Source organism: Phodopus roborovskii, unplaced genomic scaffold (genome assembly GCF_943737965.1).
Source record: "Phodopus roborovskii unplaced genomic scaffold, PHOROB, whole genome shotgun sequence".
In the NCBI taxonomy this organism is placed as follows: Eukaryota; Metazoa; Chordata; class Mammalia; order Rodentia; family Cricetidae; genus Phodopus; species Phodopus roborovskii.
In genome coordinates this window covers 110,010-130,084 of record NW_026125857.1, presented here as the reverse complement: position 1 = coordinate 130,084, position 20,075 = coordinate 110,010, and the positions used below count along the sequence as shown (strand labels likewise).

The following is a 20,075-nucleotide window of genomic DNA, read 5'->3' as shown; positions in this document are numbered from 1 at the left end:
GGATTGTGGTGTCGTGGAAATTCCTGGAGGGTTACTTGAAAGTGGCCAGCAAGCTGAGTGCTATAAAAGGTTCAGAGGTCAAGGAGTGTGGGGGGAAAAAAGGAAGCCATTGGATTTTGCTAGGAGGCAGTTATTGATGACTTTGAGAAAGCAATGGGTGAGTGCAGTTAGGGGGAAATCAATGGAGAGAAAATGAAGGCAGCGAGTAATTTGCCAATAAAACGTCAAGAAATGAGATACCATGAATGAGGAGCTACATGGGGCGAGCAAGGTCACATATATCTCATCACCTTACGAGGGTGATGAGAGTTTGCTAAAGGCAAAAGAGGAGGACCTCGTAAAACAGGAGAGGTTGCTGAAGCAGGGCAATGTGTGTGGAAGGGAAATTAGGCAAGAGAAAGATCTGAGAGAAGGAGAATGAGGAGATAGCTGGAAGGGTAATTGTGTCAATTTTTTTTTTTTTTTTTTGGCTTTTTCGAGACAGGGTTTCTATTCTCTGTATTGCTTTGGAGGCTGTCCTGGAACTAGCTCTGTAGACCAGTCTGGCGTCGAACTCACAGAGATCCACCTGCCTCTGCCTCAAGATGGAATTTTTGAATGTACTAATTGTGACTCTGTTCAGGGGATCAGAGCATCCCCCATGTGCTAAGTTTACTTTAGTGCAATCAAAAAGTGTAGTTGACAATAATGCATGATAAAAATCTTAAAAGAGCTAGAAGAGAGAGTCTCTTTTCATTTAAAAAAAGTTTTTATGTTGTTTGTTTGTTATGTATGCACATGTGTGTGCTCAAGCACACGTGTGGAGTTCAGAGGACAGCTGGTAGGGGTTGGTTCTGTCCTTCTACCAAGTGGGTCCTGGGGATCAAACTCAGGTGTTCAAATCATCCATCACACTTGCTGTCAGATGAGTCTTAGTGAGTCATCTCACTGGTTCTAGCAAGGATTTTGAGTTTGACATGAAGAAATGAAAAAAAAAAGTTTAAAACATTAGATATGCTAATAAATAGATTTGGTCATTACCCAATGTCTACATGAATTGAAATGCCACATTGTTTCTTATAAATGTGTACATACAAATATGTTATGTGCCGATAAAAAAAGCCATTAAATTGGCTGGGGGGGGTTGAAAAAGACTGGATTTGGTATGCATAAGGCCCTGCACTGTATTTCCAATATCATACACAGAGACCAAATAATCCACACAAAATTTTAAAAATGTATTTACTTCTTTGTCTTACATGCCATAACTATCTCTTTGTATGTGTATGTGTGTATGGAATTTTCCACATATGTGCATTTGGTTGGAGGTCAGAGGTAGACAATAATCATCTTCCTTTATTTAGTTCCAATTTTGTTTCTTATTGAACCTGGAGCTCGCCATTTTTTGCCTGGACTGCATAACCAATAAGCCCCTAGATCCACTTCGCTGTGACCCTGCAGCCCTCAGGCTTTTAGATGCTTGCTGCTATGGCAAGTATGTGGGTGCTAGGAACCCTAACACAGGCCTTCATGCTTGAGCACAGGTACTTTCGCCACCGAGCCCAGAATTATCCTGTATTAATGATTAGAAATAACTTGATGACTGAGAATATTAGCAGACCATAAATTTCCTTTTAATAAAAAAAATTTTAAAAATTTTCATTTGTTTTACATAGCAACCACAGATTTTCCTCCCTTCTCTTCTCCCATCCCCTGTTCCACCTCTCTTCTGCTCCACATCTACTCTTCCTCTGTATCCCTTCAGCTGGGGTAAGGCCTCTCCCATGGGTGCCAACAAAGCATGGCATATCAAGTTGAGATAGGACCAAGTTCCTCCCTCTGCATCAAGGTTTGAAGAGGTAACCCAGCATTTGGAATAGGTTCCAAAAAGCCAGTTCAAGTGCCAGGGCCAGGTTCTGAACCCACTGCTAGGAGACGCACAAAAAAGACCAAGCTACACCGCTATCATACACATGCCAAGGGCCTAGGTCGGTCCCATGCAGGCTCCCTAGCTGTCAGTCCAGAGTTCGTGAACTCTCATGAGCTCAGGTCAGCTGTAGCTGACCGTAAATTTCTTATCTGCTGAAAGTTGTTTCACTTTGCTATTATTGAAACTAAAGTTACATTTCAGTTTTGGGAATGTTTAGAGACTTAATTTGTGTTCGGAACTAGTATGTGACACTGGTGCAGAATCTATGTGGGTTCTTGTCCTTATACATGGGGAGCAAAGTCCATACTCGTTTGGTGCTTTTGAGTTGGCTGTCTTTTTACAGCGCACAGCCGATGCCCAGGTTAGTGATTATGTAAGGCCTGTATTTCGAAGCAGTGCTTTCAGAAGGTCCTAACAAAAGCACTCCAATTTCTGTTCTCCCTTTCCTGATTTTGCTTCTGCTTCAGGAAAAAGAGGAACGGTATTTCATGCTATTTTCAAATGTCTTGATCATGTTGTCTGCAAGTCCTCGGATGAGTGGCTTTATCTATCAGGTGAGTAGCCCCATATAAGACAAATTGGCAAAGGCCAGATGAAAACAGGCTTCTGTTCGGATGTGATATATGCATGATGGTGTTATAAGCTCAAGCTGGCAAAGGTGGAATTTTCTAACTCTTCACTATAACGAAACTGTGTGTAAGAACAGATGTTGAGACTTTTGTAGTCATACCATCCTGTCCTGGCTATTTGCCATTCTGGTTATGAGCTAGGTTTCCAGTTGTATAAATAGAAATCTAAATTGATAATTGGATAAATTAGTAGCAACAGTTTAAAGGCCCATAGTGTTACTGCTAAAAAACACGAAGCTGGGACTCAATCCTGTAATTGTCATATTGCAGTGATGTTATACGATTTGGGTTGTAAGATGCTGATCCTTAAATGTCTTAAGGAATTAAACATCCCTCAGGCTGTCCCCAAAATGTAGATTATTATGCTTATGCTATGATTCTCTGTTATGTGTGGTCTTGGCTGTTACTCCTTTTCATAAAATGTGAGCCATTGCTTTTCAGTTCATATGACAATATGTTAGAAAGTCACCTGCTTTGTAATTCATGAGCTTAGGGTTTAAGCTATATTAGCCAAATGCACCTTTCTCCCTTGCTTTCTTGTCTAATTAAAATGTAGAATAAAGAAGCATTGTCTATTATCACACTAGAGAGATATGTCTAGCCATGTGATTTCTGAGAAGATCAAAAGTCTGAGAGAAATATGTACAATCATAGAATTAATAAGAATATGCTTTTTCTGCTAGGGAAAAATACCAATAGCAGGGATGGTGGTGACTAGATTAGATGAAATTGAAGGGAATGACTGCACATTTGAAATCACAGGTAGGTAATTTTCTCCTTCTCATGTAGCTACTTCACATCCTTTTTGGAATAAAGTGGAGTTTAAACAAATAAATGCTATTATTTGCTCCTGTATAGTTCACAAGCAGGTTTTACAGGCATATGGTAAAGCCCATTCCATTCTCTGGGATAACTAGAGTAGACTAATAAAACAGTGACGCTTCCTTGTCATTTAATAGCCTCTCTTGCATAAGATCTACTTGTCAGAGCTAGAGAATATCAAAATGCACTGACTTCTTCCTTTTCTGTAATATGGTCCATAGTGGCCAAGAAGCTAGAGGTGTGGGCTTTTGTCACCAGTCTTATCAGCTTATAAACTAGCAAGGCATCATAGTGTTCTAAGAAGCCATGAAACCTTCTATACAAATTGAGACCAGTCTTCATGATTCTCCCTGACATTTTAGCCTATTGTCCCCTTTGTCATGCCTCTGTGACTCACTTGCAATGGCTGCAGTTCTACATGCATGTCACAGTGGTGATGATAGTGTTAATGTTCCTAGATTGTATCAAAACCTGTACTCATCAATAAGGAGCCTAAGAGTTGGTACCTGCTTAAAGATTTTTCAACCAGTACAATATTTTTTACATGAGGCTATGGACTAGATGGGTAGTCAGCACATGTAAGGTTTTGGATTGTGGGGTTTTGCACTATATCTAAGATTCTGTGAAGTGGTAGAAATCAAGAACAGTTTTAGAAATAAAATAATTTACCATGTTATCACAACTTCCCTGTTCCTAATATTGAAGTTTGGAAGGATTATTTCATAGAGAGGAAGATACCTGAAAATAGATGCCCAACTGAAGTGTGTTTGTAAGACAGATCCTAAATGTTCATAATTGGGTGATACAGGTAACATGATAGAGAGAACTGTGGTCTGTTGCAACAATAACCAGGACTTCCAGGAATGGCTGGAACAGCTGAACAGACTGACCAGAGGACCAGCCTCTTGCAGTTCATTATCTAAGACTTCATCATCATCATGTAGTACTCATTCTGTAAGTAGTTTGTTGGGATTATTGAAGTATTGGGATTATTGAAGCATTGGGATTGTTGAAATATTAGGATTACTGAAGTATTGGGATTATTTTATTGTAGTATTTGGATTGTTAAAGCTTTGGGATTATTGAAGTTTTGTCAGATTTTGCCTGCTAAAGACTTCTAAAAATCAGCAGCAAGCATGCCCTTTGACTTTGGGTGGTCTCTGTAGATTGTGAAGTACAGTTAAATCTCACTAATTCTAATTTCTCATCATTGCGAGGCCCATTGAAATTAATAAAACATTGCAGTTAAATATGTGTGATCTTGGTCAGCAGTCTGAAGGGACTCCATCTAACTGCTAGTCAAGCGTTTCCCACCAGAGGCCCTTCTGAGAGGTTTTCATGATAAACAAGACTTACTTGTTTCCTAACTGTTATTCTCACCTTAATCATGTGCTAAGTCAAAGCAAGTGGTTCCCTTCTCGGGATGCTCAAACAACTTCAAGTAATCTCCCTCACGCTTTCACATCTGTTCAGTAACCTGCATGGAAAAGGTATACATTTAGCATTGCCGTCTGAGTTCTCAGAAATCTCGGATTTACACAGATGGAATTAATGAGATTTTACTGTACTTGCTGGGTGAAATGGAAGCTTTCCACTGCTGTCTGTTAACGCGCAAACCTGTAATGCCCGGTTCTGAATGCTGTGTGTTGTGGTGGTGGAACGCAGGCTTTGGCATCAAATCTGGGTTCAAATCTTGTCTTTGCCAATTTCTAGCCAGTCACTGCGCTTCTCTGAGCCTGTTGTTGTTTACGCTGATGAAAGAGCCCACTTAATCTAATTGAGTGCCCAACACATCACTGAAAGTCCAATGGTTTCTGTTGTTCCACGTCCACCCCCCCCTTCCAGAGGAAACATTTCTGCCTTAAATGAAATTGCAGACAAGAGAGGACAGGATCGTGGGACACCCAGTCTGTTTTGTGCTGTTCCTTGGAGCCCCCTTGCCTTTGTGTAGCAGCTGTTAGTTTTCCAACTGGACACTTTCCGCGTCCCACCCTCCCACTTTCATGCCCGGCTTTGCTGAACCAATGAAGCTGTTGTCATTCTCTCACTGCGTGGTACCAGGTCGGGTTCAGAGGGCAGATTGCCAGCATCTCATGAGACATTTTCCCAGTCTTTTAGCTCTACTGGACAGCCCCGAGGACCCTTGGAGCCTCCTCAAATTATAAAACCGTGGAGTTTAAGTTGCCTACGACCTGCACCTCCACTTAGACCATCAGCAGCTCTAGGTTATAAAGAGGTAATTTTGCTACATATGGTATAAAATGCTTCTGATGAGCTAATTGCAAATAGTTCAGTGAGAATATGCTAGAATTTATTATAAAATATATATGTTGATATGTATATACATATATATATATACAGATATATATATATATGTCAGTCTTGATTGCTAGACACAGTGATTGTTTCTTAATTTTCCATTTCCCTGTTCTCCATCCACAGTCATTGATGGAACCGAACAGTTCAAGTGCACTGCCTTTTTCCCTAGTCTATTCCTTAAGGGCCTCTGTTGTGTCTCTACATGGTGACAATAATTCCTTAGATTAGTTAACTATGTACACATGTCTCAACCAAGAAACACTTCACTGGAAGTTGCATTTCCAATCAAACACCCAATTCTGCATTTCATAATATGTTGATCAATGAAGCCAAATCAGTAAAAAGCCATGTGTCTCAACTATGAGAGCAATGCTTGCTGTAGTGGAAAGGAGAGAAGAATGTAATGAAGGAAATGTCTTTTTACACAGAGGCTTCTCAGTATCAGCCTCCCTCCCAGGGAGTTTGGTGTTTGCCTTGTGTGCTGCCAAGATACACCATGGCCAGAGTGTCTGGTCCTTTGCTCTAGCAGTGCAGCCAAGGCACATCAGTCACTAGCTCCCATAGCTACACAAGTGTTACCTTTTCACCCACTGAGGATTCCCCCTTACTTCCTTCTTTCTAATTATTTCATATTTCACAAAGACATTCATTTATTAATAACTGGTCTTAAGGTCTTGTTGTATGAAGAGTAAGTCACTGACGGTTATGAAATGAACCTTACAATTTTGATGGAAAGGCAGTGTATAATTCTCTGTCCCGTATGGTTTGATCTTAGATATTTTTCTCAGTTTGGAGTGTAGTTTGATTTGAGCAACCAACCATGCTTCTGCTCCAATTAATTGTTTCCTCCATCTCAGTGCAATAAAATAGAACAAGATGTAGACATTGGGGGATTATTTTTAGCCCTCTCAACTGATGTGATAGGAACATGGCTCGAGCATTTTTTTTTTTTTTTAAGTAGCTCTATTCAGAATTTGGGCAGGAAGTGGTCCTACAGATTTGCTTTGAAACTGACCTACAACCATTCAGTTTTCTTTGATTCTTAAACCAGGAGTGCCACTTCATAGTAACCTATTCCCCTTTTTAATAATGGGCATTTTACAACTGTCAGTTACGAAACTCATACCAAGGTGAACTCTGAAGGGTAAAGTTGACTTAATCTTTCCCATAACTAATCTATTAAAACTAAGGCATGCTCACTGTATTTCTGCTGGTGGAAGGAAGTTATTAATATATTCTTGCTATGTACTGTGCGTTTCGGTGATTTGTCAGCATTTGTAATTCTGCACAGAACTGGATTCTTTGGACTTTTGCATGAAGATATTGCATCTGAAACTAATGTGGGAAATGTAATTTATGATAACACTAACATTTCAAATGTTGTTTTAGAATTATTGATAAATGGATTTGGTCATTATAACCATCGAACTCTCACGCTCATCTTCTCTTTCTTTACATATTCATTTTAGAGGATGTCTTATATCTTAAAGGTAAGGGTAGAACAGTGACATCGTAATGTTGTTGTGCTGTAACCTTTGACGAATGAAGCTTTCCTTTATGCTTGTTTTGTCCCTTGCTATAAGTGGTGGCTAAAATGTGAAGATGCAATTCTGACATGTAAGTACTTTCTTCAAAAGCAGGCTTGCGTAAAATGTCACTTTATATATCATGCCTTTAAAATGCCCATTTTCCTATGTTTTTAATGCTAGCTTTTCCTATTTTTTTAAGCACGTGTTGGTTTTCATGTTTGTCTCTTTTCAAGTCTAAGTGGACCACTGTGGCTAAGTGAAGACAATTAAATTATTTATTCCATGCATTTTAAAGTACTAATTATTACTCATGCATCAGATAGACACATACATACATACATACATACATACATACATACATACACACACACACACACAATGGACAACATATAATATCAGAGTAGTATCTTGGGATTCTAAGTGTAAGATTGTAATGGCCCAATCTGTTTACTTTCATATTAGCATTGATTTTTTTAAATTAGTTATACATATGGCAAACTCCAAATTCACTATTTTTTACCTCCATTGTGTACTAATTAAAAGTGTGACTTTGGCTATGTATAACCCAAAGTTATTTGTCAGGAAACTCTACACCAAATTCTCCTCTCTGAGAAAACATCTTAATAATTTTCCTATCTGAGTGATAGGAATTATAGTTTTTTTTTTTAAAAATGGGACTGCTTTTAAGCAAAACTTACTGAAATAGTTTTAAATTTTTAGTAAAAAGATAACTGTTCCAGGAGTAGTTACATTGTCAAACTATCCATGGGAAGCATCAACCAAGTTAGGAATGCTAGTACTCTTCTGGGGTTGAATTCCCATTATTCTTGCCGCAGATGGTACCCTAAAGGCACTGACCCTCTTGCACAATCTGCATCCTTCTTCATTCTTATTCTCATTCCTGTGGCAACTGAGAGTTGAATGTTATTGCCTGTGCTTTGTTGAACCTTTTCAAGTTTCCTGAAGCCGTTTTTTAGTATGTGTAATCTAAAACTCTGACACTCTCCTAATGGATGCTATCGCGATGAGAGATGCATTCGGATGCATTTGATTGCCTCTGTTTTCATTTGTGTTTGGGAAAGAATGTTAATTCATGGAGAAACCATTATCCTTGCAGGAATCTAGTAAGAGCCCCAAGACGATGAAGAAGTTTCTTCACAAAAGAAAGACTGAGAGAAAAGCATCTGAGGAAGAATACGTGATTAGGAAAAGTATGTGTTTCGTACTTTTGCAAAGTTATTTATGGGCGAACTAACAGGAGAATTTTAAAAAGCAGATAATTAGAGCAGTTTGTTCTTGGCATCATCTGATGTAAAAATGTGTGGAAAATTTGGTCACTTCTAAGACTTCTGAATAAGCTGTCCCCTGCTGCACTTCCTGCCGATGTTGACAGATGTCAATCCTTATCATTTTCATGCTTCAGAACACTTCACCCTCACCTGCTTTAGATTCCTCAATGGGGCCCATTGAAATGGACACACTTTTCCCCTGTAGGCTTTTGATGGCTGGGCTATGTTTCTGAACAAATAGACTAAATGGACTGGAGGATAGAAATCCTTCTGGCTGTCTAATGCTCAGGAACAATCTCAGATGGCCAAGGAGTCAGTCTGCTGATATCCAGAAAGATCACTTTAGCTAGGGAGCTGATAAAGTCAAGCGAGATGACTGTATTTGGCTCTAAAATCATGAACAAGGAGTCAGTGATACAGCAGCACATTGTGGTGGCTAGGGACATAGTTCTGTTCTTAGACTACTTCCCTAGCAAGCACAAAGCCCACAATTTGATCCCTAGCACCACATAAACGAGGCATGGGTGGCATGTGCCTGTAATCAGAAGTTCGAGGTTACCCTCAGCTGCATAATAAGTTAGAGATCAATCTGATTTACATGAGACCCTGTCATAATATGATACTATAAAGAAGGCAAGCCTTGAAATTTAATAACCAGGAAGACTGGTGTAGTGGGTGAGTGCTGAAGCCATCACCAAGCCTCAGTGCCTCAATTTCAGCCTTTGAGGGATGACTAACTGAAGCCCACTAAATTAAAGTTCTGAACTTCAGGAGCAGCCCCTTCTCTGAGTATTGACCCCGGCGCTCTCGGGGTTACTGTTGGTGTCACGATTGTCTCGGGAGGCTTGAACAAATATTGCCTGCCTTTCAGAAACACTTCCAGTCCTTGGCAGTGATAGGCACAGCATCATTTTGAGTGTCCAGGGTCATATGTCTATGAGAAGTCATTACTGATTAAATTTGACAGGTACAGCTGCTCTGGAAGAGGATGCTCAGATCCTTAAGGTGATCGAAGCCTACTGCACCAGCGCCAGTTTTCAACAAGGTAATGGCTCAAGTAGAATTCCTCACACTGCTTCTGCTAATGAATGGGGTTTGTTCTTTGCTGCTCACTGTCTCTTGGGGAAATAAAAAAGCATCAGTGCAGATCAATTGCAGAGCGTGGAAAGCATGCGACTCAGTGCGGAGCAGAGGCGCAGGATTGAATCTTTCAGATAAGGCACTTTTAGCTCCTGGGTGCTGGGTTTACACACTGTTGCTTTTCACCCAGAGAGACAGAGAGATGCAAGTGGGAAAAAGTTGGAGGTGATAGAAATGAAAAAGGGTTTTTAAAAGTTGCTCTCTTTTGATCTACGCAGATACCTTCACCAGCCCTAGTTAGGATTTAAAGAGCCCAGAGAGTTCCTGTGTCTGCGAACTGATGCTAATCTTGTCTTATAGGCAGAATTGGAAAGGAAGTCAAAATACTATCTTTCATCAGCTATGTATTGAAGTGAACGATGCTTCACCAGACTTAGCTTTCATAGTTGCTCTGAAAATCTGGAAATGTAGCTGCAAAGCTGAGGCTCTTCAAAATATATGAACTGTCCCAAGGAGCTGCTAGATGAGGGTATTTCCCTAAGTAGCTTTCAGCGTACAACCTGAAAGCTAGGTGATGCCTTCTGGCAAGTCCATGGGCTTTTTCCAGTCCAGGTCACATAGATTATATATTTTGTTTCCTATCATCATATACATATAGGACAACCGTTACAAAGTTTTTCATATCTGCATAAGGACTACATGTCCAAGTGTGCTGTAGTTTTCACAGCTACTGACCAGCTGCTTACTTGCTATGACAGGGGTTTCTTAGGAGACTGTCTTGACACACTCTTTGAAGGTAGCACATCTTACAGGCTGTCACAAGAGGAGAGCATTTGATGTGAAAACCAATACATTTCACCGTGAACAGCGACACTGCACCACAGATGTAATTTCACTGTGGCGTATGGCATGCTTGGTCCTCATGGCAAGTTTTGATGAGCTGGGAGAGGAAAGAGAAGTATTATTGTGAAAGCTAGGGTGGAGGTGGGGTGAAGAAACAACAGAGTATCCCTCAACTCACTTCTGTGCAATTTGTTTTCCTAGATGTAGAGTCCATCCAAGTATTTAGAGGTGAGAGCTCAGAGATGATCTGGCCTAAATAGGCATAGTTTGGTTCCTCCTTCCTACCCTCCCTTGTGCATGTGGAAAGTATTCTTGACATTCAGATGAGGCCAACATTTCAGTATCGTAGTGGCCCTCCATTTTACAACAGTCAAATGTCCCGTTTCCCTAGAACTGACTGCCCTTGGCTTTCTGCATCCATCCATCCATCCATCTTCTGCATATTAATCAAATATTTATGAAGAGCTATTCACTGAACATGGAAGCATCTTACCTCTGGGAAGTAGAGAATGATCAAATAAAATAGTGAATGTGTACACCTCTGGAGGATTTTGTTCTAAAACAGAACAGGCTGGTGGCCCAGGCAAAGCAAAGATTAAGTCCTTAAGCCCAGAGAGGAAGGCTCTACACTGAGGTGTAGAGAAGTTGAAACTACCTATCACCTCATCTTTCCCAGGTTGGACAGGCAGTGTGGGCAGAGAGCAATGAGGATATATGAGTTTTGTTGCTCCACTGTACCCATGGCCAAAAATAGATTTAAGTCACTCTACATTTCCCTAGAGAACTTCAAAATGAGCAAATGCTGCTTCTGAAGCCCTTTGAGTATGTCATAGCACAGAGTACTGCTATTGTTAGCCTGATCTTTACTGAAAGTAAAGAATCCATCATGATCATGAGATTTGGTGTGGGATTCCTGGAGGAATACAGAGATGGGAACCAGTGGTCAGTTCTTCGCTTGGGGAAGGGGATCTTAGAATACCAACTCTCCCTTCTTGAAGATCAAATAACTTCATTTGCCCATTTAGAGTTCTTTCTGTCAGGAAAATTTAAGAGTGGCATGATTGTCCCCTGAATGAAAGGGTGTGAAGAAAGTTGTTGTTACAATGGCTGTGGAAAGGACTAAGACCAAGACAACCTTTGATAATAACTCCCCGCCCCCTCTCTGGCAATCTTCACTTTACAGGTACTCGTAAAGATTCTGTCCCACAAGTACTACTCCCTGAGGAAGAGAAACTCATTATTGAAGAAACCAGAAGTAACGGGCAGACCATCATTGAAGAAAAGTGAGTAGAGAAAGTGACCCCTTTCTTGACTGGTCTAGGGCCTGAAAGTGGGTATGGCAGGCTGTCTTAAGGCTTCTGTTACTGTAATAAAGCAACATAACCTTGAGCATGTTGGGCAAGAAAAGTGTCTATTTCAGCTTACAAGTCTGAGGCCACACTCCATCACTGAGGGAAGTCAGGACAGGAACAAATAAGGCAGAAACCTGGAGGCAGGAGCTGATGCAGAAGCCATGGAGAGGTGCTGCTTACTGGCTTGCTTACCCTGGCTTGCTCAGCCTCATTTCTTACAGAACCCAGGAACCAGGGATGACACCACCCACAAGGGGCTGGGCGTTTTCACATTACTCACTAATTAAGAAAACTGTTCTACAGACTTATCCATAGGCCTATCTGGTAGGGGGCATTGCCTCAGTTGAAGCTTCCTCTTCCAAAATGACTGTAGCTATGCCAAGTTGATATAAAAAATAGGCAGCACACAGGTTCTTCCTTGAAGGGCCCCTTGTTCTCCTCCCTCTTCCTTCGCTCATCCCCATCTTTCTCTTCCCATCCCTCCATAAAAGGCCCTTCTTTGCTGAGCATACAGTTGGGAGCCCCAAGATGGCAGGAGGAAGGGCAACCAAAGGAAGGGGCTAGAAAACTCCTGTTCTCCTGTGGAGTAAGCAGCTCCCCAGCACTGAAGATCTCCACATGCTATGTCAGGAGATAACATGAAGGCCTCAGTGTGCATCTACATACCCACAGCTATTACCACTTTGTAGGAACCTGGATTTGTTTGTGTCCTATGTTGTGGGGCAACCTGTCTTTGTGCCCCACAGTGGGCGCCATCTGTACCTTCCATCTTTAGTAGCTCCATGTTGTGGTGCAATCTGTATTAACCCATCTTTCTTTGTGTCCCATGTTGACTGGTCATCTTTGGGGGGCTTCAGTCAGATCCAGCTGACTTGCCTGGTTTGTACCAGAGAAGGGGAGTATGAAAACAGCAGGTAAAGATACTAAGGAAAAGAGACACAGAATAGAGTCAGGAGGGCAATCTAATGAACCACTGAGCTTGACAAATTTGTTGATATATTATTTATGATTTCTTAAAGATTGCTTGAGGATTCAGAAAGCAAAAACAGCCATAAGCCATGGAAGCCAGGCACACACCCTTAATCCCAGCAGCCAGAAACTAGCAGGTAGTGGTACACACCTATAATCCTAGTACTCAAGGTCAACCAGATCTACACAAGTTTTAATCAGTCTAAAAGAGAGTTATAGCTCACCCCTTTAATCCCAGAACTCATGAGAGGTATGTAAAAACAGGAGAAAGATCTCAGTATTGAGCATTAATCCTCCAGTCACATTGAGTATAGGAACATCCCAGTCCTGTTAGAGGTAAGAGCTCTCTGGCAGCTTGGCTGCTTTGATTTTCTGAACTTCAGGCAAGTTTTAATAAATCATCAATAATGTATCACCACAGCCAAGTTCATTCTTCAACATTCTAATATCCCCCAAAACAAAAAGAGGAAAACGGCAAGAGACTTCTTTATCAAGATACAAGGTACAAAGAGACTTACTTCTGCAATCTTCCAAATATTTAGTAGACTAAATCTTTCATCATCAGACCTTGAGGGTTAAAAGTAACCACACCTTAGACCAAGTCTCTTGTTATTGAGATAAGCCATCCACACCTTAGACCAAACATCCTATAGTAGCCACACCTTAGACCTTTAGGTATTATGACTTTAACCTTGGAAGAGTAAGTATAATTTTGAATGCTCTGTCCATAAGATGAAGCAAAGCCATTTTTACGGACCCTGACACTACTCACATATTTTCAGTCAGGAGCCCCGTTTGTCATAGTTGCCGTTTTATGAAGTCCTAATGCAATCTTGTGGAAAATGCATCACTTTCAAAGATGAAGTAAATACAGATCTGGGAAACTGTTCCCATGTCCTCACTTTCACAGTTGTGAGTGTTACTTACATGGGGTGGGGTCAGGTTAAATACCTTCCAGCTCATAAAGAAGCACAGAGTAGCCACGGATAACTCCTTTCTAGTAGAGTTATTTCTGAAGTCAGGCCTGAATTTGCATAGGACAGCACCTCTCACACCTGGGGAAAGCATTTTGGCTCAAGAGGAGAGACCAAAGTCCCAGTTCTGCTCTCAATTTGCTGTATATTGCCAGTGTTACCTGGGCTACTACTTCTACTTCTTCAGATTTGTAGTCCTTATCTGTAAAATGAGAATGCTAGAAATATTTTCTGAGCTATTACGTGATCAAATATAATATAAAGGTTAGCACTCAAAAATTAATAGCAAGTATACTAATTGTTGTTAAGAACATTATTGTCGATATAGTAATTATTATAGCCTTGTGAAGGCTTCAAGCAATGCAGTATTATCCCTATTTTACATATAAAGAAAGCAATGGTCAAGACAAGATGAGAGGAAACTGGTTATTCAAGGTCAGAGTAAGAGTAAGCGGCAGGATCAAAACTAAACCATATGGTCTGGATGGCTCAGCAGTTAGAGCCCTAGCAGATCTTTCAGAGGACAGGATTAGGTCACAAGAACCATGTTAAGCAGCTCACAACTGCTTCTAACTCCAGCTCCAGGCAATATGGCACCCTCTTCTGGCCTCCTTGAGTACCTGCACTTACATGCACATAAACACATACATTAATAATAAAAATTAGACTTAAAACCTTCTCAACTAAAACCTAGATGTGTAAATTCTTTGACTAGAAATAGTTGGGGGACAAAGAATGCCACAATTATCCAGGTAACTTTACCATTTAAAAAATTTATTATTTTTTAATGTCTTGGTTCTCTTTTAAGTGAGGTTAGCTAAATGGGAAGGATAATGCACAGGGTCTTATGATACCTCTCATTGTATAGTAATATTTACTCCTACTCTAATGCTATAGCAATCAAACTTTAGGATGGGAATCTTAATAAACTGAATTCACAGGATCATAGAGTAGAATAATGGTTTCCAGAGGCTTGGAGGGTGTAGAAAAAAAATAAGTGATATTGATAAAAGAAAATCTACAAAGTTCAATTATATAAGGGCATAAATAGTTTTTAGTCTAACATGTAGCATGATGACTAAAGTTAATAATAATGCCCTTTATTCTTAACATTTACTAAGTGGGTAGACCTTCAGTGTTCTCAAAAGACATAACCACTAATAGTAGGTATAACAACATCTGGTGATGGCTGTGTTGTTAGCTTCATTTGGGACATCATTTCATAAAAGAAACACACAAAATCATCATGTTGTATACCTGAAATATATACAGATTTTATTTGTCAGCTATACCTTTAAATTGAAAAAAGACAATTTATATGACTGTTAACCTGCTGTTTTCTGGCCACTCAAGCTGGAATTGAGTGGGGAAGGAAATGGGTAGTATAGAAATGCTACTGTAACATGGTATTGAAATGGACATGTGTGGTGAGTTTTTCTCCTATGAAAAGAAGGAATATAGACCACTCAGAGCAAGTTTACTCTCCATCAGCTAGAAACCTCACTGATTTCAATATCTGTATTTATATAGAGTTATGGGTTGCTTATTTATTAGCACTTCAGCACCAGCCGTTCATTTCTGGATTTTCTCTGTTTTAGGAGCCTTGTTGATACTGTTTATGCCTTGAAGGATGAAGTCAAAGAACTGAAGCAGGTAAGACATTATCAAAGTCAGCTTCCCACATAATAGAATTGCTCTGTCTTCTTGGCCACCAGCTGGGAGCTGGTGTCAGGTAGAGTCCAGGAGCAAGGGATTGAGGGAGAATTTGTAGCTTCTTTGTGTTGTTATCAGGTGGGATTTATTTCTTTAATCATGTGACCTTGAATTTCTGAGACTTACTATTTAGATCTGTGCAGTAGCAAAGTCCCAAACATAGACACTACTTTCTCACTCTCTCACATCTTAAAAGGAAAAAAAAAAATGTAAGTAAGCCCAGGTATGGGGGCGCCTGCCTGTAACCCTAGCAACTGGGAAGGTTGAAGCAAGGAGATCATGGCTTTGCTTGCCCAGGCTCTATAGCAAGATCTTGTCAAGGAAAAGTAAAGAACAGAAGGGAATAATAAAGGAGAGATCATTTGTGCATTTACTGGTGATGTGGCCCTATGCTCTGTGACTTGCACTCTACCTATATGATGAGACTGATTGTATCTTGTGACGATGGGGAGGATACGGAAGAGGAAGGTATAGAGCCTGCAGGAACACTCGTGGAATTCTTAGCAAATTTTGGGTGGGGCATAGCAAAGTCCTGAAGTGAGGCAGGCCAGTGAGGACTTAAGGAGTAGCACAAATGTAAAAAGACATTGTAGAGCTGGAACCTATGGCATATGATGGCATAGTGCTGGAATTAAGAGAGAACAGACATTAGTAATCTTCTCTCCTGGCTATCTAATTTTCTATGGTAGGCATCCTTTCAGAGATTCAGAAGCACTGGAAGAGGTTTGGAGTGATGGGGGGAGGTGATGCTAAGTTCCCTTTAGAACCTAGTAAGTTAAACATACTTCTAATCTCCATAGATAGACCTGCCACACTGGTTTGTCCTGTGAGGCTGGCACCAGAGATAGTTAGGAAGCCTCTTAATACACATTTGTGTTGACAGAGAAGTGACCCTAAATGAAAAAATGTGGAACCAGGGCAGATTCAGTCTTATGGAACACTTGCATTTAAGCAAAGAGTGTATAGGCTGCTTACACACATACAGAAAATGAGGACACAGCCTGGTCTCAGAAGATGCAGTCAGAATGAAGAAGGAGGAGGAGGAACCCTGGGAATGGCTGCCTTGGCTTGGTGATCAACAACTCTTCCCCATTCTAGGAGAATAAGAGAATGAAGCAATGCCTGGAAGAAGAATTGAAGTCGAGGAAGGACCTAGAAAAGCTGGTCCGGAAGCTGCTGAAGCAAACAGACGAGTGTATTCGAGCTGAATCCAGCAACAAGACCCCTATTCTCCCATAAGCATCACTGTGCAGCTGAGGCTAGGGCCTTCAGCACTTGTTGAGATGGCCAGCTGAATGATTGACTGTGCACTTCAGCCTCTGCTTTGTGTTGGGAATCTCTCTCTCTCTCTCTCTCTCTCTCCACCTTTGTTTGCTTGAGTGTTCATTACTTGACTATCAGTTGATCGGTATTTGTTTTAACAGGGGAAACTACCTGGGTGGTGATAAAATAGCCCCAATACTTTGGTATGCCCAACAGCCCTTTACTACCTAATTAGCTGAAGGCAAAGCTTCGCAGCCTATGTCTAGAGTGGGTGAAACAACACCTTTGTCCAATGACCCAGCTGTCACATGGCTTCCACACTTTAAAAATTCTTGTCCTGCATCGTCTGTTAAGACCAAGGGCAGTGTAATGCCCTTATTCCCTTTGTGCTGGTGTACATTTGAAGTCAGTGGGGTAGGAACTCCAACTGTCCACACCAGCACTAAGTCCATCAGCAAACAGCTTCAGCCCCTCCCCACCGGAGCAGCAGAGCAGAGCAGCTATTCCTAGTGCACTACAGCTTGACAGCCCAAACTTCTGCCTCTATGTAATTTTCTACCTCCCCCTAAGCCCTGTGCTTTTAGCCAGCTATACCAAGTGGTGTGCAAAGTAGTGTGGATGTGCTTTGCTTATTTTGTTCGTTACAATGAGCAGTGACTTTGCCTTCAATAGTCAAATTCCAACCTTTCCACCTTTCTAAACAACCTGGGTGACAAGATACCATGCTCTAGTACACACCTTCCATCCCACCTCATCAAGCTCTGGTTGCTGCAGGGAGAAGTTAGACTCATCATTGGCATCTTTGGTGGTTGCCTTGAATATGACGAGCCAGTTAGTGTACCCTGAGTGAAAGGGCCTCCCCACTAGCCGTGCTGGCTGCTAGTGAAGCCGACTGTCTGCAAGTAGTTTGCACAAGTTGTTTATAAAGCCCCAAACCATTGACTTTGTCAGTAGTCCAGAAATCTGAACTCTGAGAAAGCAGATCCAGAAGAGCGCCCCAGAATAACACTGTGCACAGGTCAAAATGGGCCAGGGCTGCAGGATGGGGCCGGGGTAACTTGGCCAGATAGCAAAGTCACTTAAAGAGAGTCAGAAAGCCAGCAAAGTTTATATGTATATTTGATGGGTGTCTGTAAGTGCTGTTTCAAATCCAAACTCGAGGCCTAAAATCTTGTTGAGGAGCCTTTTTACTTTCATGGTACAGGGCTATTGTCTCCTGTTACACGGATGACATTCTAGCCTCAGACTATTGCACACGGCTGTCTTTGACAGCTTGGGTGAAGGTTTCTAAGAATGGCTGTCCTGTTTCTAAGCCCAGACATTTGTATGAGACATCTTTCATGTAAAATTAAAAAAGAAATAAGAAACAACAGTAGTAACCCAGATGTTCACATGTGTCTTGTCTGTGCTTAGTCAAGAGTTTGCAATAAATGTGCAGATTTTGTCCCTAGGAAACACTTTAGTGATTACCAAATAATTTAGTTGATTGCTTAGAACATTGAAAGGTCTCTAAAAGGATGTGTACATATGCATGTTTGGGGACTTTGCCCTTCTAAGGAGAGGCCCTTGGTACTTGGGATATTGAAACTTGTGCAGTGGGCTGCCCGTGCTTACACACTAAATAATATAAAGGAAATGAAGCCATGTTAACCCAACAGCCGCGTCTTCATAGTTGTGTTGTTTACAATACTCTATAAATGGGTTCCTTTTCCTCTGTAATTAAACTGCTGCCCTTAGAGGCCTTTCAGTTTCTTCTCTGTCATGTCCCTTCTTACAGCAACTCAGATTTTCTAAACTTGTTTTTATTTTAAAGACTTTTAAAATGGACATTTTCAATAAACAAGAATAAACAGTGCTTTATAAATAAGATCATTTGTTTATTTTTTCTACTGATTGATGTTCAGGAAGATTTTTGTAGTTGGAAGTTTCTAGTCCTGCCTACCAGTTCCCAAATAGCCACTCTAAGGCTTAGTACTCATTACAATATTTTGGTCAATGGCTCAGGCATATTACTAACTAGCTCTCACAATTAAATTAACCCATTTCTATTATTTTATATTTTACCATACGTAGCTCATGGCTTGTTGCCTCACTTCTAGCTTCCCCATCGACTCTATAGTGTCCCCCTGACTCTGCCCTCTTTTTCTCCATAACTCTGTTTGGATTTCCTGTCTAGCTATATTCTGCCTGGTCATTGGTCAAGACAGCTCTTTTCATCAACCAATAAAAGCAGCACATATTCACAGCATACAGAAGGACATCTTGCATCAGGGTTTTTAAAAGTATTATTTTATTATCAGCTGACAAATACAAATTACATATTGGTGACAATAGTGTGACCTTTCAATCCACACGTGTGTCATGTTCTCTATAGTCATAGGCTAATTTAACATACTATTTATCACTTCAAATATTATCGTATCTGTAGTAAGAACATTTAAAATCCTAGTTTTTAACTCTTGAAATATAAAATATAGTATTAACCATATTCGCTATATGGTATATGGATGAATTCTTCCTGTTTTACTGAAACTTTGTTCACTTTGGTCAAAATAATGCCCTTTCTCTTTCTCCACCCAGGCCCTATTTTACCAGCTACTTCCATGAGTTTCTGTTTTTATATTCCATGTATGAGGACTGAGATGTGCAGTATTCATCTTTATAAATAAGCCTGTCTTATTTCATGTAGCACAATTCCCTCCAGGTTAGCTAAAGATGTTACAAATCAGTTTCCTTTTGAAGGCCAAGTAGTATTCATCTATCTAGTTATAGATTCTTACCTTCATTCTATCTATCTATCTATCTATCTATCTATCTATCTATCTTGAGGCAAGGTCTCACAGTGTGGCCATGGGCACCCTGAAACTCACTGTATATACCAGGCTGACCTTGAACTCACAGAGATCTGTTTGTCCTGGCTCCCAAGTGCTGTGATTAAAAAGTGCACACCACCATGCCTAGGTTATTCTAGATCATGCCTAGGTGAATAGTACTACAATGAACATCAGAATGCAGCCAGGTCTTCAACATAGTGAATTTGTTTCTTTTAGAAATGGCGAGGAGTAGGTTGATGTTGGAAATTTTAGGTAGTCCATTCTCATCAGGCTTCCCCCAACCTACCTTTTCCACTTAAGCTTCTATTTCATTGATCACCCCCTGTAAAATAGTGAGCAAATGTCATCTACTGGTGACATAGAAATTCCCTTACCTTCTCTATCTTTCATCTTCTGATCTCAACTTACAAACCACTTGAAGTGCATCTCACAATTTTCCTCCCAATATTGTCCTATCCAGGTCCTATCCCTCTTGTCTTTTGTAACAGTTTGTCAGTCTGTGATATTTTCAATTGTGGTCTCTGGTGTCAGAAGTCAGGATGAAAGTATT

At 40.6% G+C, this 20,075-nt stretch overlaps 1 protein-coding gene across 6 annotated transcripts in view; it reads left to right on the top strand.

The window, feature by feature from the left end:
* Positions 1–18,558, top strand: part of Arhgef6 (Rac/Cdc42 guanine nucleotide exchange factor 6) — a 111,985-nt gene extending 93,427 nt beyond the window's left edge. For 3 of the 6 annotated variants that reach the window (XM_051178836.1, XM_051178842.1, XM_051178841.1), the window contains 10 exons: positions 2,377–2,463; positions 3,222–3,300; positions 4,169–4,314; positions 5,471–5,596; positions 7,149–7,169; positions 8,326–8,419; positions 9,465–9,542; positions 11,604–11,703; positions 15,314–15,368; positions 16,527–18,558. In XM_051178836.1, the coding sequence (XP_051034793.1) occupies positions 2,377–2,463; positions 3,222–3,300; positions 4,169–4,314; positions 5,471–5,596; positions 7,149–7,169; positions 8,326–8,419; positions 9,465–9,542; positions 11,604–11,703; positions 15,314–15,368; positions 16,527–16,667 (927 nt within the window). In that variant the 3' untranslated portion in view covers positions 16,668–18,558. The remainder of the gene's footprint in view (positions 1–2,376; positions 2,464–3,221; positions 3,301–4,168; positions 4,315–5,470; positions 5,597–7,148; positions 7,170–8,325; positions 8,420–9,464; positions 9,543–11,603; positions 11,704–15,313; positions 15,369–16,526) is intronic. The other 3 variants (XM_051178837.1, XM_051178838.1, XM_051178840.1) reach the window with 3 other exon arrangements.
* The last annotated feature ends 1,517 nt before the right edge of the window (positions 18,559–20,075 follow it).